A 26297-nucleotide genomic window follows, 5' to 3' on the forward strand; every position below is an offset into this window, starting at 1 on the left:
GCAGATGGAAATTAGCTATTAAGCTATAATCTGGTACAGAACATATCTGTCTTTGATCTTAATGTTTCTGTGCGTTGTCCCTTCAAATAAAGACTAGACTAAACTAATTTAAAAAGCTCGGAAATCTTTGTGATAATAAAATAATATTATGATCATATCTATTTACTCACAACCTCTGTAAGTCTTTTGGTGTCATAAATCAGATATAAATAATAATAGCTTAAATATAGAGGCAACTTGTTTTTCCATTATTCTGGTACATTAATCGAGTGAAAATGTAAAAGTTCCACAAAAAAACATATTTGACAATGAATTCATAAGACGTACTCTAGTTCGGTACTCCTTTTTGTGCTGTGGAAAAGTTATATAATGCTCATCTGGTTGTAAGCACCAAATGAAGTGAAGAGGAATTTACATGTTTGGAACACGTTGCAAGTTTTTGTGTTTGGATGTAGAGCGTGTGTGAAATCGTTTACTGTTTTTCACACTCACCACGTCTAGGTAGGAGTGTATTCTCTCAGTAGACCACAAAATAAGACCCAGTAGGATGGGTGTGTCCAGCGCATGTGTGTGTGTTAGTGTGTGTATAAATGTGTGTGTGCTGCCGTTCTAAACAGGCAGGCATTGGGTTATGCAACTGTTAAATGATCAACTCAGCCTTTCACAGCTGGCACTTGGCTCCCTACCCTGACCATTACACTTCAATCACACAGTCACACGAAGTGAAGAGTCTCGGATCATTGACGTTCTGCGCAGTGATGCTTTTAATACTGATTCATTCCAAATGACAATGTCTCCGTCTTGCTACACTTTCATAAGACTTCATCATAAATGTTGTTGACTTCTTTCTCCTGTGTGACTACACTCTGTAAACATTCCTTGATAGAGTTGCATACAATCGTAAGAGTTTTTGGAACACTGAATTACATTTCCACCCTAATCTCTTGTTGCAGGGTCCCAAGCACTGCTCCAGCCTAAATTTTGGCTTGGGCTCCAATGGTCCCGTACTGGGAATCTCTGGCGCTGAGTTGGAGGCAGATGTGGAATACACTTTCAAACTGGCTATAAGCAAAGACGGAATGACCCCAGAATCCACCACACAAACTGTGAGTGTACAGTGAACCCCCTCGAACTTCTGAAAACATATTCCCAGTTGGTGGTTCTTGCTGTAAAGCAAAGCTTGCATCCTTTAAAAGTTAGCGGCCAATAATGAAATGCCAGTCTCAAAATTATAAAGCAATGAAGGTTAACGGAACAGATTGTGTATCCAATATATTTGCATACAGTCTATTGTAGATTTTTAGATGTAGTCAATTTAAAAAAGGACAAAACATATTCATAAAAATTTGACATGTAAATAAATATGTGAGATTATAACCAATGGCTACCGGTAATTTTACATCTCCAGTCTCTCTGCAAGTTGATGTTAAAATTAAGACAAGCACATTCACCATTTAGTACACAGATTAAAGGGGATTTATGATGATTGTAATATACATTTTAAAAACTTCCTTGTGGTCTACCTAATATATATTAGATATGCTTAGTGTACATTTTGCTGCACAGTCACATTTATAACCCGGTTTTTGAGGCTGCCTGCAAGATGTTCCATTTTGAATGCGTTCCTAGATTTCAAATGATACTGTGGTCAAATTTGGAATTGCCACAAAACTCATTTTAAGATACCCAACAACTGTCTGTGCCATTCCCCAATTCGCCACGTTTCATGTGTCAGGTATGTCGCAACGAATGGGTCCATATGAATCCCCTTCCTACTGTACTTTTTTTTTGTTGGACACAGGCAATAGCTGGGGTTAAAGTTATATTTGATTGCTTTTTTGCAGCTGTGTCCTTTTTACAACTTTCATCATATTGTCTTACTTTGTGCATATGTTTAAAAACACAGGTATTTTCTTATGTGAGTCATGTATCATCAAGGCATCCTGACAATTACAAAAGAGCAATCATCAAGTGTGTGCTGTGCAGGTTAACTAAACATTAGTTTGTCTACTTAGAATAATGAATTTGTTCACTAAAGAAGAAGAGATGCTTGTAAAAAAAAATAATTGTTGACCTAATGTTGGAAAATTCTAGTCATTATTACACATCGATTGTCAAAGCTTTGTTGTAAATCTCCTGATAAAAATTGCCATGTGGAATTTAAGGTAGTACAGCTGGGGCTATAAAAATGTTCAAAGAAAAATAAGCAAAATAATACTATAAAATATCGTATTGTGACCTGCACTTCAATTTTTAACCCATTTACGGCTGTGCAAAGGTTTGATGTTTGTGTATCTTTGGCAGGTGCTCGTCCAGAGCGGCCACATCCCTATGGTATATCTGGAGTGTGTGTCCTGTAGGGCCCAGTCCATCTACGAAGTCAGCCAGAACTCGTATGTCTACCTCAAAGGAACCTGCACAAACTGCCAGGGCTTTCATCGCGGGGTAAACACACACAAACCACTCTGGGACACACAATCAATTTTAACTCCCACTATGACTGAGAGGTGAGGTCACTGTTCCACACAGACACCAATGAGATCATTATTTCCAGAGTCTTCCTCCTACTCTCCCTCCATCTTTTGCTACTTTTATGGTGCAGGTATTAGTAAGTGGGTATGAGACTGAGGTCATTGTCAAGTGGAGCCAGGGAGAATAAGTAATGTCCAAAAACAGAAAAACAGTCTGAGTAGTTGACTCATTTGGTGCTCAAGTGTGTCTACCAGCTGGATTTGTTTATGTAGTATAGCAGAAGTCTTGAGACTTCTTGTCTCTCTTGTCTCATGTGGATAGAATGAAAGTTGGAACAATGGAAAATTATCTACACTCCAACGTGACACTTGCGTTTTCAAACAACTCTCTGTCTCCTTTTCAGAGATGGACTGCTGTAACTTCGCAGAACGAGACCCTGATCCTGGACTCCTCCTCGACGACAACAGGGAGCGACGGCATGAATCTAGTGCTGCGACAGGGTGTCCTTCTCCATGGAGACTCCTACATCTTCACCCTGCATGTAACCGACGACACGCTAGACGACGACGGCGCCGCCTCCATTACCCTGCACCACAACATGCCGCCGGCTGGTGGGGAGTGTCACCTGAGAGCGGCAGGGGAGGCGGAAAGGAATAATGGTGACGGAGACGGTGGAGGTTGGAGGATTCGAACACTGCTGGAGAGAGTACACTTCAACTGCTCAGGTACGGTATACTATTGATACACAATTATCACTAATCGTTTCATTCGTCATTAACTAAAGAAGACATTTTGACTTGCAAGATGCAAGGTTGGATGTGTTTATTGTAGAACAGGGCTATTCAAATTGTCTGTGGGCCAAATCCAGACCAGGAATGACACCATACCAACTTCCAACTTCAGTTAAAATCACGTTTGCAGCAAATTCCCCGACAAATTATTTTGTTCAACTTCTTTAGTTATACTAGTGGTGTTCCACAAGGTTCCATTTTAGGTCCTCTCTTTTTCATCATTTGGGCTATTCGACTGGCAAGTTCAGTTCAAAAAACTTGTGAGAGACTCACAATTTTTGCGCAAATTCATTTAAAAAAAATAGAGTGTTGTCATAGAGATAAGCTTTGACTAGCTTTTTTTTACAGAAGGTCTTTAGAGTGGAACTGCACTTTTTTTGGAATTTTGCGTATCATTCACAATCCTTATGGAAGACAAAAACCCATAAGTTTTAATTTTTTAATGCATTCTAAATAATAAATATATGTGATCAAAAGTCCATTTACCATGGAGCCTATGGGAGTTGCTCTATTCAGCCTAAAAAACTCTTAAAAATGTCCAAATACCTCCATTTAGGATTTATATACATCGATCAATCAAAGTTTATTTATATAGCCCTTAATCACAAGTGTCTCAAAGGGCTGCACAAGCCACAACGACATCCTCGGCTCTGATCCCACATCAGGGCAACAAAAAAATGCTGTAAGTATATGTGTAATGTAGTAACAGGCACATATATAATTACATTTAATATTCATGTAATTTGCTCACTTTGATTAATTAATTTCAAAAACTTATCACGACTTTCGCTTTTTTTTTTCAACATCACTGATTACAACTCACTGCAGGCTCCATGAGAGACAACACACATAATATTACATCAACCACTGTACAATGTCTGCTGTCATTAGGATGCCAACTGCTAGGCAGTGATGGGCAGCAACAAGCTACATGTAGCTAAACTACATTTTCCAATAGCTTGGCGGTAGCTTAGCTACTTTTTTAACAAGGAGCTTTTCTTGTAGCTTTGCTACTTTTAGAGCCATGTAGCAAGGTAGCTTACATCAAAGCTAAAAGCTACAAAGAGAGAAAATGGACTGCAAAACCAGGCTAAAAAATATGGAGAAAATACAATGACCTGGATGAACAAGGGCATCCATACATACGTAGAAATGGCATGAGGATTGGTTGGTGTTTGTATGATGAGTCACAATTGGCTAAGGTTAGGGTGAAACATTACAGACTGGCCAATCAGAGGCAAGATAAGGCGGGTCATCGAAACGAGTAAGAAAAAAATCATAACAGACACGCACTCATGTCACATGACGACGAGGGAGTCAGAGACAAAGGGATGCTTCAACCTGATGTCTCAAAAAAAAATACATACTTAGAAATAGCAAAGGAATTCTCTCTCGCAAATTAGATTTTTCCTTTAGTAATGAAGATAGAATAGAATAGAATGGACTTTATTGTCATTATATTTGCATATTACGAGATTAAGGACTCCAATTTAAGGTGCGGTAGTGGGAACAAATATGGGGTAAAAATAAATTACACAACCGGTAATAAAGAACAAAACTAACAATTGAAATAAACAGACTACTATCCAATACAAATAATAAGTAATCCTGTTCATTATACAAAACACTGTAGAAATACAAGATACTGTACAATATACAGAACAGGACAAGAGTACCGGAGTAATAAATAGCAATCAGTGTCGGACGTATTGCACTCGAAGGGTAATATTGCACAGTAGGGTATTAGGGTAGGATATTGTATAGGGGTGAATTATTATTATAAGTGAGAGTTCAATGTGGTGACAGCTCTGGGAAAGAAGCTGTCTCTGAGTCTGTTTGTTCTGGCTCTGATGCACCTGTAGCGCCTGCCCGATGGTAGCAGGTCGAACAGGTGGAAGCCAGGGTGTGTGCTGTCCTTGGTGATGCTTTTTGCTCTGTTGAGACAGAGGGAGTTCTGTAAATCCTTCAGGGAGGGGAGGGGGCAGCCGATGATTTTTTGTGCAGACTTTATGACCCTCTGAATCGCCTTTTTGTCTGCTTCAGTGGAGCTGGCGTACCACACTGTTATGCAGTACGTCAGCAGGCTCTCGACAGCCAAGCGATAGAAGGTCACCATCAGCTGCCTCTCCAGTCTGTTTTTCCTCAGCACCCTCAGGAAGTGGAGTCTCCGCTGGGCCTTCCGGATGACCGCAGTTGTATTTTGGGTCCAGGAGAGGTCAGCAGATATGAGGGTGCCGAGGAACTTGAAGGAGCTGACTCTCTCCACCTCCTCACCGTTGATGTAGAGGGGGGCGGGGTTTGCAGTGTTTTTCCTGAAGTCAAAGATGAGTTCCTTGGTTTTTGTGGTGTTCAGTGCCAGATTATTCACTGAACACCACGCTGATAGTTTCAGGACCTCATCTCTGTATGCAGACTCATCCCCCCCTGAAATGGGACCCACCACCGTTGTGTCATCGGCAAATTTGATGATGGTGTTCTCCGGGTGGGTTGGACTACAGTCATGGGTGTAGAGGGAATACAGCAAAGGGCTCAGCACACAGCCCTGTAGAGAGCCGATGCTGAGTGTGCGGGAGGAGGAGAGATGGGGGCCGAGTTTCACTGTCTGAGGTCGGTTGGTCAGGAAGTCCTTAATCCAAAGACAGGTGGGTGTGGGGAGGCCTAAGTCCAGCAGTTTGGTGACCAGGATGTCTGGAATGATGGTATTGAAGGTGGAGCTATAGTCGACGAAAAGCATCCTGACGTGCAGGAAAACCCACAATAATGTGTATCCTTGGCCATATTTAGACAAATGTATGCATTTAGAAAAAACAATGGCCAAAACCTTAGTGTTTACTTGTTTACTCTGTAAACCAAAATCATAAAAAGCTCTCTTCATCTAAGACGTCCAACACAAATTTAGAAACACACATTAAGGTGAATTGAGTTAATGAAAGGTTTTACTGCACGTAACCATTATCAACTGTTTCCAAACAACACACACAACACACAAGTCATTGTTTTTTTATCAAGATATAGATAGATGCTGTTTTTTTTACTGGAGGTAGAAAAAAATAATAACAGTATAGGGGTGGGCCAAAGAAAAGGCAAACTGAATAAATACATACACTGGGGTTTGGGGCCAGACCCCTAGAAGTAGGTGTAGGGTGTCCCCAGCTAAATGACATATAGTTAATAGTAATGAACCCTTATTGGGTCCATTTGTACACTCTCATTTATATTAACAATTATATTATACATGTGGGCCCATAGATATTAATGCTGTTAAACGTTGATGTAGCAAGCTATTATTGCCGTGTAGCTTGTAGTGTAGCTTGCTACAATTCTCCAGATATAGCTTACCCTGTAGCTTAACTACATTTAATCGAGAGTAACTTGTAACTTAGCTTACTACATTTTCCAAGTAGCTTGCCCATCACTGCTGCTAGGATGTTGATATTGTCCCGTTTAGATGAAAAATTACTTATAAACCTCACGAAGACAAGAGGGGGGATCTAAGCGTCTTTTCGTGTTGTTCTCGCCATTTCTAAATTGGCTGTTAAAGTGTACCAATTTTCCGGAATACGTCCTCGTCCTTCTTCTATCAAGGTGAGAGGCATGATTTATGATCTACAATAAACTTCCAGGGAGCAAGGAAGTGATAAAACAGCTCACCAGTCAATCATTTTAAAATAAAGACACAAGCTCGTGATCATGGCATTTGCTGCGTTAGCACTTATAAAAACAATATCGCTAATACTTAGTTACTATTTAACTCACAAAATGTAAATGGAGTATTGTTGGCTGCACTGGAAGCGGATTTTTTTTTACGTTTATTTACAAGATAGAATGCAAAAAAAACAAAAAACATCCATCGTCATGTTCTTCATAATGATTGTGAACGATAGGCAACATTTAAAAAAATAGTGGAGTTCCCCTTTAAAATTAGCAGGGTGCTCCTCTAACTCTGACAAGATGAAGAGACCAAAATCAAATCTACTGTAGGTTCCCCGGAATATACAAAATAAGACTAATAGTGAGCAAAATAAGACTGATAGTCCTTAACTTTCTGGAAATGTGGTACCCAAAACTGTTTCGCTGAATATACCTGGTGTAGAATAACTTGAGAGCTCTTAGACAGTTTTTATGAAGTTGTTTCTGTCTATATTTTCTTACATTTTTGACAATTTATTTAAACATGTCCTGCTAACATCCTCCTTCCTGCTCTCCTCCAGGATACAGAGATCGGGGCATCTCAGAGACACCTTTACTCTACAGTTTGTTGGTGACACGCTGCAGAGAAGACTACTGCGAAGAGTTCTGCGTGTACAAAGGCAGCAGTCCGGAGCATTCCGCCTTTCTTCCGCCAGGCTTCAGCTCGGCCCGACACCGTGTTGCTGTTTCCATCACAGTAGAGGACCTTCAGGGTGCAGCAATAACTGCCCTTAACAAGTAATTATTTTATTTTATTAAAGGGAACTGTACTTTTTTGGAATTTTGCGCATCGTTCACAATCTTTATGAGAGACAAAAAGACAGATGTTTTTTTTTAATGCATTATAACTCGTAAATAAACATAAATAAAAGTCTGCTTGCAATTGAGTTATTTGGAGGTCCTCTATTTCGGCCATAAAGCCCTTGAAATAACCATCCAAAAAATGCCACAATACTCCCATTTTTATTTTGTCAACTGAATTTTAATCACGTATTATTGATATTGTTATTATAAGTTCTAACACAGACAAACTATATTTAGCGGAACATTATCACAAAGAGCAAACAAGCTTGTTGCTGCTACAGCAACAAACTTGTTTACACTTTATCACCTCAGATAGTCAAAGTTTATTCTAGATCCTAAATAATGCCTCTCACCTTGATAGCAGGCGGATGAGGACATAATCCAACAAGTTGGTCAACTCTGGCATCCAATTTAGACCCAGAAGTGGCGAAAAAGACACGAAAATACGCTAAGTTCCACCACCCTTTGTTTTTTGCAAGGATTATGAGTCATTCTTCATCTAAACGGGAATATAACAACATCCTAGCAATTGGCATCCTAGTGAAAGCAGACAATGTACAGTAAATGATGTTTTATTATGTTTGTTGGCTCTCATGAAGTCTGCAGTGAGTAGTAATCAGTGATGTTGTCGGAGGAAAAAGCAAACGTTGAGTTGCGTTTTTTTAATGAATGCGCTGCCGCATGCTTAAGATGATCAAAATACGTAAATATTACATGTTATAAATTTGCATGTTACTACATTACATATATACTTACAGCATGTATATAAAACATTGATGGAGGTGTTTGGATGTTTTTAAGGGCTTTATAGGAAGAATAGAGCGACTCCCATAGGCTCCATTGTAACCAGACTTTTGATCGCATTTATTTATTCATAAGAATGCATAAAAAAAGGAAAACATACATGTTCTTGTCCTACATAAGAATTGTGAACGATAAGCAAAATTCCAAAAAAGTGCAGTTCCCCTTTAAGGGCATAGTTATCCATATACTCATATTTAGAACATATATGACCATCAATAAATGATGCATAAAATAGCATTATCTACAATAATACTTTGTGTACAGATCCATTGAGGTGGAGCTGCCAGATCCACCATCTGAGTACACAAGTCTTCCTCACTGGCTGGCAGAGCTGACTGACAGCAAACTGAAACAACTGCTGGAGCAAGGAGACTCCCAACAAGTCAGGCAGTTATCCTTGGCTCTTATAACTGTCCTAAATGAGGTAGGAAAAGCTTCAACGTGAAAACATTGTGTGCATTGTGTTAACTATTACTATTACTGTCGTCATCCGAAGGTTGAATCCTTTTTTTCATTTTCGTCTTCTTTTTTCAAATTCCTTATGCTTTTGTTCCTTTCTGACAACTTCACAGTACCGTAATTGAGTTTGTTCAGTCTTTGATGTTGGTAGTCCATGTAGCTCTGGGCCTTCCTCTTCCTCTCGTTTCATCTATTTTGCTTCCTTTCAGCTGTCATTTATACCACCTTTTTGTTTGCATGGCCAAAATATTTCACTTTTTGTTTTTCAATTGTGTTAAGTAGTAGTTTTTTACAATTCATCCTTTTCTAAAATGTGTGTTTGTTTCTAAATCTGTCCATGACACATTTAATATTCTTCTAAATGTGACTTAAAACATTTGTATGCACATACTATATTTCAAACCTTTAGTATATCATCATGTTGAATTAAATTATGGATTAGATAAAGGGAAGAAGTCAAACAATGTACTAATATGATGCCGTTTAAGAAACTGTTCCAACTCAAAGTGTTTACAAATTACAAAGAAGAAGGTTCATGATAAACATTTTCAACTTATTAATAATTTTAATCATCTCACTATATTAAATAAAACTTACTTCACTATTTTTTATTTATTAATTCATTTATTTATTATAATTGTTTTCTGAATTGTAGTATTTATGGAGTAAATTGTGAACAAATTAAGAACAGGAAGTGAACAAAAGTGTTAGCAATTGCTATGAAATGGAAAAGGGTTTGGATGAAATAAGCTCTGCTTCTTCCTAATCTTTTCCGAACATGTTTAAAAGAAAAACTGGAAATTGTAATGTATAATGTTGTAATTGTATGCATGTTCGAAATAAACTCAAATCATAACCATAGAACCAAAGCGCAAATGTTTCCAATTTTTGTTTCAAATAAGGTTGAACTATTACTGTATTCAAAGATTATAATAGCTGTTTTTATTGACATGGTATAGGACTAAGTCTCTGTTGGTGTGTAAAGGGAAAAACACAAAAGTTAAATTTTCTGTTTGGATCCAAGAGAAGAGGATGCAGTCATTGTCTAATTTGCATAATTGGCAATGAGGCATGTAAGCAAAACATATACAAAAATTTAACAAATATGTTTATAAATACAAATTAACTGTTAGAGCTGTAAATCTTTGGGCACCACATGATTTGATTCGATTCTTGGGAGTAATGATTCAATCGGTTGTCGATTCAAAATCACTACTTTTTTTATAACGTTGGGTGCCAGTTCTATGATGAACTACATTCCTCCATAAAATAAATAAACAGCTGTTATACATTTGTATATTACTTAAAAAACTGATTTTGCTTGACAAAATCGTACACAAACATTTATTAAATGAGCTGGACAGGACATATTTTGTAAAAAAAATACTACATATCTTTTTTTTATTTTTCAAATCGATTTTAGATTGTTTTTTTGCGATTAAGAATTGTTACAAATAAAAATCGTGAGTCATTCGGGAAAAAAAATGTTTTTTACACGCCTAATGACTGTATTCTGTCACTCTTTTTGTGCTTCTTTATGTCACGGCTGTGAGTGTTTGGGAGGGTGAGGGGTCATAGTAAGACCCGCTGCTCTTTGAGAAGAGTGATACATGCTTAAACTATGATGAATTAAGTCTTTTCTGAATTTGAAATGTTGTTACAATGTTGGATACTCGTGTTCTACAATACCAAAGTGTCAACACATACGGTTCAAGCAATTTGGCGTGAGTGTGCACACAGTTTTGGATCCCTCTGCTTCAGGCAGGAAACACAAAAAAAAGTTATAATGAAGTATTATATTTCACCTAAACATGGCATGCGCATAATAACACAGAAGTGCGACATGCCGTTACAAAAAACAATTTTTTTTATACAGTCTGAATCGATTAGCAACCGTGCAGGTGTATCTAATGTTGTGACCGGGTGAATCTGCGGTATATAATGTTTATGAAGTTTTGTTTATTTTTAACCGTGTCTGAAAAAAGAATAGCGGTGACGACTTCAAGATATATATTTAAACATTGTACATTTTCAAAAGATACATCAATAAATCAATCAAAGATTACTTATATAGCCCTTAATCACAAATGTCTCAAAAGGCTGCACAAGCCACAACGACATCCTCGGCTCAGATACCACATCAGGGCAAGAAAAAACTCAACCCAATGGGTACAACGTGAAACCCTGGAAGGGACCACAGATGTGATACTTTTGGGGAAGGTGGCGCATGGTTTCATTTGCAATCCAGTAACGCTTCCACAATCGAACATCTTGCAGACTGACTCAAAAGAATGGGTTATAAAAGTGATTCTGGAGCAAAATGTATGCAACGTTTCCACTAAATAACAGATATTATCTGGACCACAAGGAAGTGTTTTAAATGGAGATTCAAATCATCATAGGTCCTCTTTAATTTTAGTGAATGATAAGACCTGAAAAAGTGTATTCAGTAATTCTGTTGTGATAGAGCTGCTCCAGGTGAAATTACAACAGTAATAATCAACATGTATTGATGTACTGATTACCATAATCAATTATTGCTGCTGCTGTAATGATTGACATGAACAATTGGCCAATGATTGCACGGACAGTAACTGGGATGCTGGACAAAAATGTGGAGATATTGATGATGAAATTCTAGATTATTTGTAAGGTCTTGAAAATTGTTCATACCAAAAATCCAAAATGAAATCAAAGATAGATTCCTAACAAATTTTTTAGAGTAAGTCAATGTGTATCAATGCTCATTTCTGCATTTGTGTTACAACAGTACGAGCAGAGCAGGGAATCTCTCCGGGTGTCCCTCGCTGAGCGCGTCTATCGAGTCAGAGTCCGCAGCAACATCACCAGGGCTCTGACAGCACTGGACCTGAATTCTGTGAATGACATTCAGCAAACCTCTGCTGCGCTAGCTCAGTGCACGGTGTGTAAGATGCGTGTTCTTGGGAACCCAAAAGAGAACAAATTAAGAATTATAAAAAGAAGGCTAATATTTGTTTGCCGTTTGTATTTTTTTTAGGCGGTGAGTCGGGAGTTCATCTGTGAAGAGTGTCAGAACAGCACTCTGAACAAACTTGAGTCCATGTTAGAGATTCTACAAAATGACACCAAGCAGGGAACGGTCACTCCGACTGAGATAGCCGACAACATCCTGAACATCATGGGTGAGATATCTTTGTCTATGTTTAAGACACATGTTTTTGTCTTGGTTGCTTATACCTCAACATAATTTTTATGTGGCGTTAAAGGGTAAATGGTAAATGGGTTATACTTGTTCTCGCGCTTTTCTACCTTCAAGGTACTCAACGCGCTTTGACACTATTTCCACATTCACCTACTCACAAACACATTCACACACTGATGGCTGGAGCTGCCATGCAAGGCCCTATCCACAACCCATCAGGAGCAAAGGTAAAGTATCTTGCTCAAGGACACAACAGGCGTGATTAAAATTGCGGAAGCTGGGGATTGAACTAGAAACCCTCAAGTTGTTGACACGGCCGCTCTACCAACCGAGCCACGCCGTCCCAAAAAAACTGCACTTTTTGGGGGAATTTTGCCTATTGTTCACAATCCCTATAAGAGAATAGAAGAAAAAAGTTTTTTGTTTTTTTTTGCATTCTAATTTCTAAAAACTGTCTCGTTCTTGGCGGCTGGCAATGCAGCTAATAGTAGCAATCCATTCTGCCTCTAAATTAATTAAAAGTAAATCCAAAAACCGTCAACAATACTTCATTTACGTTCCATAATCTGTATAATAACCAAGCTGTAGCAATATTATTGTAAAAGCGAACACTGAGGAACTGTTTATCTAGCATAGTAACACATTGTCTTGCGACGGCATGCTAGGCCATTAGCCGTAAGCTAGCTATGGAAAGAGGTAAGCTAGCTACGGCAAGGGGTAAGCTACCTTTTGCGTCAGCAGCTGAATGCCTTTTGAGTTTGTAATGCACAACACGGTGTGATAGGACATCCATCTGTACTGACTGAAAAACATGAACAATCATATTACAGTATCTGTAAAGTATTAATCTACATTTCATGTTTTTTGTACACAGCTAGCTCAATACTGTATGTACTGTATTTGTAATAACAAGAAAACGTGTTGCATGTATCATGATCAATATTATAGTCATTAACTTGATGGACAGTTGTCTGTTTGGTCCAGCTGGCCGGGGAAGTTTTTTTCTTGTTGATTTTAGTAAACACTCCATTTATGTTGGCATAGCTTGGCTCCAAGTTTCACATTTACAGCCAACTCAAGTCGACCTCACTTTCTCAGCTACCGACTGATCCAACGTTTCACCGTCTTTTTGTGCTTGCTTGTATAACCAGTAGTTCATCCTCTGTGTATTCAGGTTAAAAAAATAGGGTTTCAAATTGTCTTTTGTCCAAAAAAAGTTGCCCTTCTTTGTAGTCAGAGAAAATTTGCATGTTTCCTCCCACCAGATTTTCTCTGATATTATATTATACAGGTGAAACTCAGAAAAATAAAATATGGTGTAGAAGTCCATTCATGTCAGAAACTAACTTCAAATGTGAAACTAATCAGTGATATTAACTCCATCCATGCATCCATTTTCTACCGCTTGTCCCGTTCGGGGTCGCGAGGGGTGCTGAAGCCTATCTCAGCTGCATTCGGGCGGAAGGCGGTGTACACCCTGGACAAGTCGCCACCTCATCACAGGGCCAACACAGATTGTTGTGATATTAACTCATTATATGCAAAGTGAGATATGTCAAACCTTTATTACGATTTTGATGATCTTGGCTTACACTTTTTGAAACCCCACATTTTCTGACAATTTCAAATCCAAGTTTTCATAAACTGTAAGCAACAATAATCAACATTATAACCAATAAAGGCTTGACATTTCGTACTTTGCATGTAATAAGTTAATATCACATGTTACTAAATGTTACATTCTTGTGTAATTTCCACATTATTTTTTTTCAACTCTACAGAAAAAATATTTATTTATCACATTTATTTCTTCTTTTTTTTTTAAATACTTTTTTTCTTTTATGCTAAGTATGTGACCTCACTGTAGGCTTTCTAAGGTCATGTTACACAGTTGAAGCTCATCCCCCTTTTTTTATTTTTTTCTAAATAAGAATCGATAAGACATCTGTTAAGGAACTGAATGGTTAAGCAGAATGGAAAGTGGAATAGGAACCTGAAAAATCTTATCAAATCCCATCCTTAATTAAATATATACTTGCAGTGTGTATATTATTTATATATATATATAAAATATATATATAAAATATATTAGCAGCATTTTGCAAGCGTTTTTTTTAGAGATGTCCGATAATGGCTTTTTTGCCGATATCCGATATTCCGATATTGTCCAATATTCCGATATCAACCGATACCGATATATACAGTCGTGGAATTAACACATTATTATGCATAATTTTGTTGTGATGCCCCGCTTGATGCATTAAACAATGTAACAAGGTTTTCCAAAATAAATCAACTCAAGTTATGGCACTGCCATATTTATTATTAAAGTCACAAAGTGCATTATTTTTTTAACATGCCTCAAAACAGCAGCTCGGAATTTGGGACATGCTCTCCCTGAGAGAGCATGAGGAGGTTGAGGTGGGCGGGGGTGGGGGGGGGGGGTTGTAGGGGGTACCAGGGGGTGTATATTGTAGCATCCCGGAAGAGTTAGTGCTGCAAGGGGTTCTGGGTATTTGTTCTGTTGTGTTACGGTGCGGATGTTCTCCCGAAATGTGTTTGTCATTCTTGTTTGGTGTGGGTTCACAGTGTGGCGCATATTTGTAACAGTGTTAAAGTTGTTTATACGGTCACCCTCAGTGTGACCTGAATGACTGTTGACCAAGTATGGTTTGCATTCACTTGTGTGTGTGAAAAGCCGTAGATATTATGTGATTGGCCAGGCACGCAAAGGCAGTGCCTTGAAGGTTTATTGGCGCCCTGTACTTCTCCCTACGTCTGTGTACACAGCAGCGTTTTAAAAAGTCATAAATGTTACTTTTTGAAACCGATACCGATAATTTTGAAACCGATACAGATAATTTCCGATATTACATTTTAAAGCATTTATCGGCCGGTAATATTGGCAGTCCGATATTATCGGACATCTCTAGTTTTTTTTATCGTCCTTAGAATCCTGAAAAAAAAGATTATTCCGTGTTCTTGTCTCATATTGACTCTGAAAAAAAAAGTGCAGTTTCCCTTTAAAGGGGTCATGTAATGATTTTTTTCCTGCATTTAAATCTACATAACATGTATTGTTGGTTCTTTGGTCAAAATTTTACATGGATTATGTTTTACAGACCATCTTCAAGTATGCGCTGCTTTGTGGGTGGTCATATTTACATTCCTCCACTTCGACTGCGTCTTCTCCCCGTCAGCCATGTTTGTAGTTTTTAGCGCTTCCGTATGAGTCTTCTGACAGATATGTTAGAACTATACACTACTTTGTATTGCAAATGGCTTCTGCGGAGGACGCATGTGCATGTACGAGCCAGTCTGAAACACAACAAAATGTTAGACAAAAAGAAGGAACTTATTAACTACAGCGTGGCACTACAATGGTGGACTTGTGCAAAGCTCTTAGGGTGAAAATTCCAAATGGCTGGTTTGAAGGAAGTATGAAGGAAGGCAGGATTGTTTTATAAATATCTCCGCAATGCCTCCATGGTTTGATTTCAAAGTTATGCAGATACCAAATACACAAAAACAGGTACCAATGGGTAACAACAGTTGGTTTTGCATACATAATAGGTCCCCGACTCCCCTTTAACAACGCTGTTATTCCCACTCATGCCACTCCACGCAGACTGCTAACGCTGCGCTAACAGAGCTAATTCCACTCTCACTTGCTGACGTAACTTGTCACTCAATAGGCACCACCTTTTAAAGACGAAAACTGAAAATAACAGATATTAGGTTATGCACTACAATCATATCAAACATCTCTCAAAGGCACACGTCCAATGAAGGGTTTTCAAAAAGTAACGCAATGATTACTTTCCCTGGCAACTCATTACATTTGTTAAGGAGTAATTCCGTTATTAATTAATTTACTTTTTTGGGAAAGTAACTATGAATAATAACTTTTTAAAGGTAAGTTTTCCAGCACTGTATACTGTAAATTAACAGAGGACTTTGTGTGAAAAAAAATCGTCATATCCTCTTCTCTTCCAAAATTTAAGGTGATCTGATCCATCAAGTCAGCCAGTCAGCGTCTTACTTCCAACCCGCCTATGTGGATTCCCCATCATTCTTCTCTACCTCCCCATTGTCCTCTTCTGGTTCATACCACGGCGGTATAATGTTGGACCCCTCCCCTTCCTCCTTGGAGCCACACCCACTGCGAGTGGCAGCCAAAGCCTACAGCTTGTCCTCGGTCCTCATGTTGATCCTTATGCATGGCCGCGTCCTCAACGAAGAGCCGCTCGTGCTGAGGGGAGCAGAGATTGCTGCCACAGGAAAACTGGCCGACCCCCAGAGCCTGCTCTGTTACCACGGAAACAGAAGTCCAGGTGGGGCGTTTATTCAGTGTGATGTCTATATTCTTCACCTTGCTAACAGAGGAGGATTGCTAAAAGTAGAAAAGCAATGTGTCAAGACACTGCCATCTTGTCTGCTTTCAGAGTGCCAACGGTTCTCCATCCCCAGAGCGTTTAACAGCAGTCTGGGAAGAGCTGCTGCAGGAAACAGTGTCTTGCAATTGCTCTTTCAGGTAAAAACAGTGAACATGAAGTGTCTCTTGTGTTGCCACCCATTCAAACAATGAACTCTCCATGGCATTTCCTTACTTGAATCCTGCAATTTTTTGTTTTCCTTCCAGTTGGAGTCCAACCCCTTCCCCTTCAACTATGTAGCCAACTACACTGTCTCCACAGAAGTGGCATCCATGGAGTTTCGTACTGAAAACGGCACCCAGATTCCCATCTCTGGACTGGATGACAGTCTGGCCATCACTGTTGCAATTAACAATGGAAGTGGAGGAGAGATCAGCACAGATGGTTCCAGTGCAGGAGTGCCCACAGCTGGAGCTGTAAACATAAGCCAGTGTGACTCTGTCATTGTCAGGGTGACCACAGGGAACACCAACCGACAGGCTGGACTGTTTGTGCAGCTCAACTTCACTTCTTTGGAAGGTGAGTCTGAACACATATTGCATAGACCTCATTGTGTAAAAAATGATTACAACACACATGCATCAAAAAGCCATATGGCAACAATACATTTGTCTAATTTATAGTCAATAAACTAACTATTGTTAAACCCGGGCGTAATCAAAGCTTGAAGGGTGACCTCAGGATGCAGAGACGGCACACTAGGTGTAGGTAAAAATGTACTTAACGACAAAAAGAAAGGATTGCAGCATGGAGGTGTAAAGCACAAACAATAGAAGGTACAATACAGAAAAGCTTGTCACAGGAAACACGTCAAGGTACAAATCAAAAAGCACAATGATTCCAGAGGACAGAGCTGGCCTAAAAAGCATCCTGATTGGCAACAAGAAACAGCTATTAGGCTAAACTGCCAATTTGGCACAGCGGAGTGAGCCAGCACTCAGATAAGTGAACTGGAGGCAAATGGAGGCAAACAGGAAGCCGAAACCAAAATAAGAGCTCTGGACAGTAAATAAAATACTGGACAGTAAATAAAATAAAATATCTGAAACTAATAATAAACGTCATAGTTTGGGTCTTGTTCTGTAAAATTCAGCACAATTGCACAATGTAAATGACAGAAATCCCTGGCATGGGCATTTCTCATGAAAACAACAAAATCCTGATCCAGTGTTTCTAATGCGTTCATTTATTTGTGCTGGACCGCCGCAAATTAAATTTAGACACCAACAAATAGATCTGGTGCTACTGCTTTGCATTATAAAGAGACAATTTATATTTGTAGATTGTATTTATTTAAAAAGAGACAATACATATTAATGAACATTTGACGTGTAAATGGGAGATTTTAGCCAGTCCCTCGGTCTGTGACTGGAGCATGCCGTTACAACTTACAACATTCAGGCATGTGAAATATTGGCGAAAAGGCAGAAATCCATGGGTACTCGCTGTTCCTGTTGCCTAAATGCTGAAAAACAAACAAGCTCGCAAGTTAACATGATCTAGCTAGCTTACTTGTTGTCGCCTGCTTTTGCTCTCCGCGCCACAACGCTGACGGCTTTCTACTTTGCTGCTAATTGTTTTTGGATGATTACAATCCAAACAATTTTAGTTCTGAACCAGTTGTAGTTCTAGAATCTAAAAAACTACCAATAAATACTCGAGAGTCTAGAGCACGGGTGTCAAACTTGTTTTCATCGAGGGCCACATAGCAGTCATGGCTGCCCTCAGAGGGCCGCTTGTAACATCCATCCATCCATTTTCTACCGCTTATTCCCTTTTGGGGTCGCGGGGGGCGCTTGAGCCTATCTCAGCTACAATCGGGCGGAAGGCGGTGTACACCCTGGACAAGTCACCACCTCATCGCAGGGCCCCGCTTGTAACAGTGAATATAAAATGATAATCGCCTCATTATATTATTGCAGAATGCCTACGTTTGATTTGTATATGTACAAATTGATGGATAACTTGCTTTCAAATCGCAAGTGCAGGTGACAAGCAGATATTTAAGTATTTACTGTTATTTTTACAAACTATAATATGGTATAGAATAATTAGGTAAAAAAATTAAAAATGGATAATTAGGGGTGCTAAAAAAAAATGTTATCACATCCAAATCCCTATTTTTATTTATCTCGTAAATTGATTAACAATTTGAAAAAAATCAAATTTATTTATAAATTTTTTTGACAAATTATCTAAAAAAAAAACATTGTACTTTCTTGGTGCGCGTGTATGTCATACGTCAGCAACCAAAAGGAGGTTTTGTAAGCTGTTTTGTTAAGGTGTTGTTATTATTATACCAAATAATACATTGCAAAAAGCAGTTTGAATCGGGAATGTTGTTGAATCGAGTATCGATTATGAAGGAAATCCTCACTCCAAGAATTTGAATCGAATGGCGAGGTGCCCAAAGATTCACACTAATAACAATTGAACATTTGTTGCATGAGCAGATAATATCAAAGTTTAAAACATGGAATTTACATGTTTTTCTGTCAAAATGGAAACAATGAAAAATTTAGTAAGAACGATGAAGTATGCACATTATTTCCAGGCTTTCGCAGGCCACATTAAATAACGTGTCGGACCAGATCTGGCCCCCCGGGCCTTGAGTTTGACACGTATGAGTGTTTATTAGTAGCGAGCGAGAAGGAATATTTTTGACGTGACGAATGTAATCAGAGGTCACAACACCGGAAGCATATTACCTGAGGGGGCGTGGCCATAGGATAGAGTTGCTAAATGGGGAAGGTTTTCTGAGTTCTTTGTATGCATGTTTTAGAATTTTCCATCACATTTTCAATGACATTAATGTTTTTAGTAATTTAGCTACTTAAAAAAATCTGTGGTACATTACATGGGACATGTAAGTGTCAAAAAGAGAGCACATTGTGCCGATAGATATTTTCCTATTTTTTTCATCAGTTTTCCTCATTTGTCCTCAAAGGGTGCTCACATTGCCTGAACATTACAACAGGATAACCTTTATCATTTATAAAGGTTGCCGCACACAAAAAATCTTTGTTGTCTCTTGGTTTTAGCACAGCAAAAACCAAACAAGAATTTAAGATAAAGATTTCTAAATGTTTGGCTAGATCAAAGACAATATTCCACAATATAGACATACCTGTATATATTATGCAAATAGCCCTGCTTTGAACCACCTACACATTTTTCTTACATTATTCATGAATGTTGCCAAAAATCTTTCCTATCTTTCTCTAGATGCCAGGGAGACAATGAAAGGAAACAAAGACTATGAGGAGCCATATATTGAAGCGTATCTTCATTCACACAAACAGCCTAATGAATTCAACTGCACGGAAAAAAAACATATCACACTCAGTATGACTCAAGGCCAAGACCTCGATCACAAGAAATACACCTTCTTCCTGTCACCTGAGTAAGAAGTCCTCATTTAAGACGTACATTGACGCCATTGTAGCTCAAAATTACTGCACATTTCTGCTTTGTGTTTCACAGGTTGTATGACACCACCCTGGACTACTTTATTAACGTAAGCACGCCCTGCAGCTCCACCTCACAGCCTGCTGGCGTTCATCTTGAGGTGGGGCTGTTTGCTTCGCTGTGCCAGTACTTCAGCGAGAATGAAAAGCAGTGGCGAACAGATGGCATGGTCCCCCTGGCAGAAACGAATGCCAGCAGAGCCGTTTGCCGCACCAGACACCTCACAGCCTTTGCCGCGGGTCTCTTTGTACCGCTTGATGCAATCAGCTTTACAATACCAGTCAGTACCAGACTAATACGAGTTCACCTTTAGTGATGTTCAGTAACGCCATACCTATGTTCATCTCTCTCTCAGGAGCGATCCGGCCCGCCAAGCTTAGTGGTGCTGCTGGTGTGCGTGTTGGGCTTACTCAGCTACGTTGTTGCTGCTGCCATCTTGCACAAGTTGGATCAGTTGGATTTACGTCGGGCTGGTGTGGTTCCTCTGTGTGGTACCGATGGACTCTTTAAATATGAGGTCCAAGTGAAAACCGGCTGGAATCGTGGCGCAGGTAAACTGGTATAAAAGAATATAAATGACCTCAAATTTATTGATAATTTACTATTATATTTCATTACTATTTCAGGCACAACGGCTCATGTGGGAATCAACCTGTATGGCCGTGAGGGCCGCACCGGACACCGCCATCTGGACAGTCGGGAAGCCTTTGCACGCAATGCTCTCGACATCTTCCATATTGCTACAGACACTAGCCTCGGCAGTGTGTGGAAAATACGGATTTGGCATGACAACAAAGGTAACTGCATAACCCAGGGGTAGGGAAGCTATGGCTCTTGAGCCAGATGTGGCTCTTTTGATGACTGCATCTGGCTCCCAAATAAATCTTAGCTGACATTGCTTAACACGATAAGTAATGAATAATTCCGCTGGTAATCACAGTGGTAAAAATAACGTTCAAGACATAAAACATTCTCATGCATTTTAATCCACCCATCCGTTTTCTACCGCACCTGTTCAATAAGTCGCATTAATGGTAAGAAGTTTTTTATTTATTATTGGTTAGCTTCAGAATAACAATGGTTATTAAAAATAACAAAAATGTTGGTCTTACTTAAAAAGGCATGCATTTAGTTGTATTCAATGTTAAAAAAATATTATATGGCTCTCACAGAAATACATTTTAAAATATTTGGCTTTCATGGCTCTCTCAGCCAAAAAAGTTCCCAACCCCTGGCATAACCCATATACAAAAAAACCCTGCAATGTTTAGTTCATGCCCGACATGGAGAAAGTTGCACCGCCAGACATTGATTTGCCGCCACCAGTTTGACTTTACTCATTGTCACATTATAATGGGCCTGTCTGTGGAATGTAGCCTGTCGTTACAACTCAGTACAGCAGATGGCAACGTAACTCGGCTTCTTAACACACCTTAATACACGCTTGGTCTGCCAGAGAATAAGAATATTTAGCAGGAGGGACCAGTGTTGCCAACTGATTGACTTTGTTGCTATTTTTAGCAAGTAGTCAGACCCCTTAAAAAGCGACTAGACACAAACGTTGCCATTTTTTCTGTTCTTATTGGACTAACATGAAAGCATGTATCACTCTTCTCAACAAGCAGCATGTCCTACTGTGTCCCCCCATGACCATATTGCCTGTGACTTAAAAAAAAAAACACAATAGGAAGTAACAGAATAATTTCTTCATTTGTATTTCGTAGCATGTATTGTTTGCTATTCATGTTTTTTGCACACATTTTGTCTCAACCACAATAAATACATGTGTCATCATAGGGCTGGGTGATATATCGAGTATACTCGATATATCGCGGGTTTGTCTCTGTGCGATATAGAAAATGACTATATCGTGATATTCGAGTATACGTTCTCACACAGTTGCTTTTAGCTGCGGGCATTACACTGCAGGCGTTTCTCACTCTTTCTTGTCTTTGCTTCTCACAGAGAGGTAAAACAAACGTCACACGCCCTTGCGGAGCAGAGAGGTAGTGGCATGGTAACATTAGCTGTGGTGCTCGCGGTGCTGTGCGAGTGGTAATACGAGAGAGAGAAGGTGCGAATCTGGTAACAAATGAAGGAAGAAGAATTAATTCCCAAGAAAAACAGCACGGGGTCCATCGTCTGGCGGTGGTTTGGCTTCAAGCGGGAATATATTGAACAATTATGCAGCAAAAGCGTTGCTACAAAAAGTAGCAGCACTGCTAACTTGTAGCATCATTTGAAAAGTCACCCGCTCGAGAAGGAAGAGTGCTTGAAACTCCGCATGTCAACATCTCCGGCCGGTGCCACACCCACAAAATGCCGAAGCAACTATTTCCAGATCAACACCGTATGAAAAAGATAATCAACAACAGAAGGAGATAACGTCCGTAGTAACCTACCACATAGCGAAGGACATACGCTATTTGATTTCCTATTATGCAGCTCATTTTTATTTGACAGTTATTGAAATATCTTGCGTGACATCATGCACAAAAGTGCACTTTATTTGTTTTAAACTATTGTAGTGGCGTTCTGTACAAAAAGTGCACTTTAATTTAGTGTTGTTTTGATATGTCATCTTAGTGACATCTTGCACAAAAGTGCACTAATAGCTTGTTTTGAAATGTCTCTGACAATCTTGCACTTTCTGTTTTGGAAATTACCTGAATGTTTGTGCCATTGCTTAATAACTGTTTAATAAATACAGCTTTGGTAAATTGACTTAGTTGTGATTTCCCTCTCTGCATGAAAGTTTAAAATGAGCATGTATTAATGCAGTATGAACAAAAATGTTTTAATGTAGACACATATAATGATCATACTGGTGTGATTATATGCATCAAGTGTTAATTCAAGGCTTAAGCAAAATATCGAGATATATATTGTGTATCGTGACATGGCCTAAAAATATCGAGATATTAATAAAAGGCCATATCGTCCAGTCCTATGTCATCATGGCTATTTATGCAAGTTAGACGATGGTGTTGTCTAGTCCCCCCCTCTCTGCAACCCACTGCCATACAGTAGATAGATCACAGTCCTGTCGGAAATACTAAAACGGTTACCGGTAATTATATATTGTTTTATATACAATTAAATATATCCTCTGTGGTCTCTTTCAGGTTTGTCCCCATCATGGATGGTACAGTACGTCTTGGTCAAGGACTTACAAACAGGAAGTAGTTACTACTTCCTGATTGAAGAGTGGCTGTCAGTAGACAATGAGAGAACTGATGGGCGAGTAGAGATGGCGGTAGAGGCCTCAGGTAAGGAATTTAGACTATTGTATGCCAACATTTTAAAGAATATGCCAGATTGAACACCTCAATGCTGTTAATACTGTTAACTCTCCAAAAAAATGTTTTAAGACACCAGCAGTTTTAAGACACACTTCATTGTTGACACCTCATTTGATTTCTTCAGAGGAGGCAGCGCTTTGCCAGTTTCCCCGTCTGCTGCAGTGTGAGCTGCAGAGGGCGCTTTGTGAGAGTCACCTGTGGCTGTCGCTGTGGGAGAAGCCCCCTCGCAGTCCCTTCACTCGCTTGCAGAGAGCCACATGCTGTGCTTTGCTACTGCAGCTCTTTTTGGCCTTCAACACTCTGTGGCACAGCATTGTGCTTGACAAGAGATACAGGTGTGTGTGTGTGTGTTCATGTTTCGTTACGAGCTCTCATCTCTTACATTGAAACATCCAGATGTGACACCCCCCAACTTATACAACAGGAAGTCTATTTTGTGGTGTCTACATATTATTGCCATTCCATGTTGCAGCCCGCAAGCTGTGTCACGGCTATCTTCACTGAACGGCGAGACTGTAGCAGCAGGCATGATGACTTGTCTGATTGCTTACCCTCTTTACCTCCTCGTCTTCACCTTCTTCAGAATGAGCCGCAGCAAGGTAATGACTCGAATTCATGTATAAAAGAGGTCCCGCGCACACACTAGTTTATCACACTTATTATATTGGAGTTAATGTGTAGAAATATCTGGAAATAACTACAAAAGTATGTTTAATACTTAAAGTATGCTTAATTCACTAACGGTGTTACAAAAAAGGTTAAGTAAGGATAATACATAATGTCGGTTATAGAAAAAATGTAACAATATTGAAATTCAATAATTTAGTACATTTGCACACAGCTAAAATAATGCACAAAGCAAAAATAACCTGCTGGACAATAATCCTTGTCAACAAAAGTGGAGGAATAAAACTTTGGGGGGAATTTTCAACTTTTAACATTTGTTTACATGTACAACATTTTAACCCTTTAGCACAGGGCTATCAAACTGACGGCCTGGCGGCCAAATCCGACCCACAAATGGCACCATGCCGGCTCCCGAGTTCAGTAAAAAACTTGGGATACAAACTTTTTGCAGCAAATTCTTAAACACATTCGAGTGCTCCTGTTGTATAGAGGAACCAGTGTAAAGACATTGGCAGAGTCTTGCATTGACATCTAACCTTGCTAGCAAACATAGAACACTGGGGTCCAAACTTGTGATTTACGTAAATGAAACTCTGCTTCTTCATACTCCTTTTTTGACATGTTGTAAACTGGAACTATGTGATGTATCATAGTGTAACTGTATGCATTTAATTGATTAAAAGCATAACCCATGATGGCTCTTTAAAACAATTGGAACGTGTGTGCAAACATCTAGTGTGTGTCAGTGGAGAAGGTACCTCCACAAGGAGACCAGGAGTCGGTGGAGATCGATGACTTCCTGGATAACTCCATGGCTGGGAGTTCTTTCCTCTACTTTGATGGCGAAGTAAGTCTCATGGGGAACATTATTATTACATTACCGTTTGAAAAGTTTTTTTATAATTTTCTTGTTAAGTCAAGATTAGTAAAACAAATTAGCATTAGTGGTACAGTTTTGGTATCCCCTTCATTATGGTTCATCACATCTTCCTCTCTGTCTCTCCTAGACTAACTCAATGGAAACCAATGTGGATTTGCCAACTCCTTCCACCAAAAGGTCAATTAATATATTGTTGTGACACTTGTTTTGGTTCATTCCCTAGGTTTCCCTCTAAATGATTGCAAACCGTTGTTAGTCCATATCTGTTCTATTTCGGGCCCTCATGTGATTAATTCCTCACTTTGTGTATTTCAGCATGGAGAGTTGGGGCGGGGCAGAAGAGGAGACAGATGACAAAGATTGGCCAGAGCTGTTGGGGCATGTGTCTGTGACAGGAGGGGCGGGGCTTGGGGCTGGTGTGCCGAGGCTGAAGAGGGGCCAGGGAAGCAGGCATCTTGGTGTTGACATGACCTTAAATCCTGGCGACGATGATTACCAACGTAATAAACATTTTACCTCCTCAGGTAAGCACAAGTAAAGTTGATTAGCAGTAGGTAATGTGCAGACATAAACGTTAGTGTTGACCCATAATGTTTAATTGTTAAAGGATGCCTCTGTTTGGCATTCAGCTGTCATATTAGAATGGTGGTCATGTCTGAGTTGGAGCCTTTCCCACCTGATATTCATGGGGCTATGGCAACCATTCACTCTCACGCCTATGGACAAATTAGAGACTCCAATTGGCCTGTCATGCCTGTTTTTGAATGTAGGAGGAAGCTGAAGAAAACTTACAAGAATTCAAACTGGAATTTGGAACTAAAATTTCAATTCATTTGAAGTTAGAATTGAATTGGCTCCAACCATCAAGTTGTTGAATTGGTATTACAGGAATTTAGATTAAATTAATTGCAATTCAGATAGGTTCCTTATAGCCAAGTAAAAGTAATAATTTGTCACATTTAACAAAGTTTTTGGCTTGAATACTAAACATACAGTAATTCCTTGTTTATCGATGTTAATTGGTTCTAAACATGTCCACAATAAATGAATTTCCGCAAAGTAGGAATCATTCATAATAGATCGATTATTTTCATAGTTAGTGCATTAAAAAACGGTTCAAAACACAATTTAGTCACCTTTACACTTGTTTAATCCAAAATAGTAATGCTTCCTGTGGTTGAGTCAGTCAGTGGCCACAATTCTGAACAGTGTGCTCTGATTGGTTTGGTCTAGTCTAGTGGCCAATACTACTGCAGTATTCATATTTTTTTAGTTCATTTAGTGATTTTTTTTGCTTGAAAATTGTTAATTTAGGGCAAAATGTTAAAAAAAGTTAAACTGCAATGTGGTGAAGCTGCATTATTTGAAGCTCGATGTGGC

General features: G+C 39.2%; 1 protein-coding gene across 1 annotated transcript in view; it reads left to right on the forward strand.

Moving 5' to 3' along the window:
* pkd1a (polycystic kidney disease 1a) overlaps positions 1 to 26297 on the forward strand; it is a 137832-nt gene that overhangs the window by 78513 nt on the left and 33022 nt on the right. The window contains exons 25-44 of the mRNA XM_062032740.1: positions 954 to 1106; positions 2305 to 2445; positions 2876 to 3197; positions 7475 to 7691; positions 8826 to 8985; positions 11791 to 11943; positions 12040 to 12184; positions 16209 to 16538; positions 16650 to 16738; positions 16847 to 17159; positions 19866 to 20043; positions 20124 to 20388; positions 20464 to 20659; positions 20735 to 20905; positions 23234 to 23377; positions 23535 to 23745; positions 23883 to 24009; positions 24774 to 24884; positions 25045 to 25094; positions 25233 to 25441. Of these exons, the coding sequence (XP_061888724.1) occupies positions 954 to 1106; positions 2305 to 2445; positions 2876 to 3197; positions 7475 to 7691; positions 8826 to 8985; positions 11791 to 11943; positions 12040 to 12184; positions 16209 to 16538; positions 16650 to 16738; positions 16847 to 17159; positions 19866 to 20043; positions 20124 to 20388; positions 20464 to 20659; positions 20735 to 20905; positions 23234 to 23377; positions 23535 to 23745; positions 23883 to 24009; positions 24774 to 24884; positions 25045 to 25094; positions 25233 to 25441 (3685 nt within the window). The remainder of the gene's footprint in view (positions 1 to 953; positions 1107 to 2304; positions 2446 to 2875; positions 3198 to 7474; positions 7692 to 8825; positions 8986 to 11790; positions 11944 to 12039; positions 12185 to 16208; positions 16539 to 16649; positions 16739 to 16846; positions 17160 to 19865; positions 20044 to 20123; positions 20389 to 20463; positions 20660 to 20734; positions 20906 to 23233; positions 23378 to 23534; positions 23746 to 23882; positions 24010 to 24773; positions 24885 to 25044; positions 25095 to 25232; positions 25442 to 26297) is intronic.

The sequence above is a fragment of the Entelurus aequoreus genome, linkage group LG22 (genome assembly GCF_033978785.1).
Source record: "Entelurus aequoreus isolate RoL-2023_Sb linkage group LG22, RoL_Eaeq_v1.1, whole genome shotgun sequence".
NCBI classification, from domain to species: Eukaryota; Metazoa; Chordata; class Actinopteri; order Syngnathiformes; family Syngnathidae; genus Entelurus; species Entelurus aequoreus.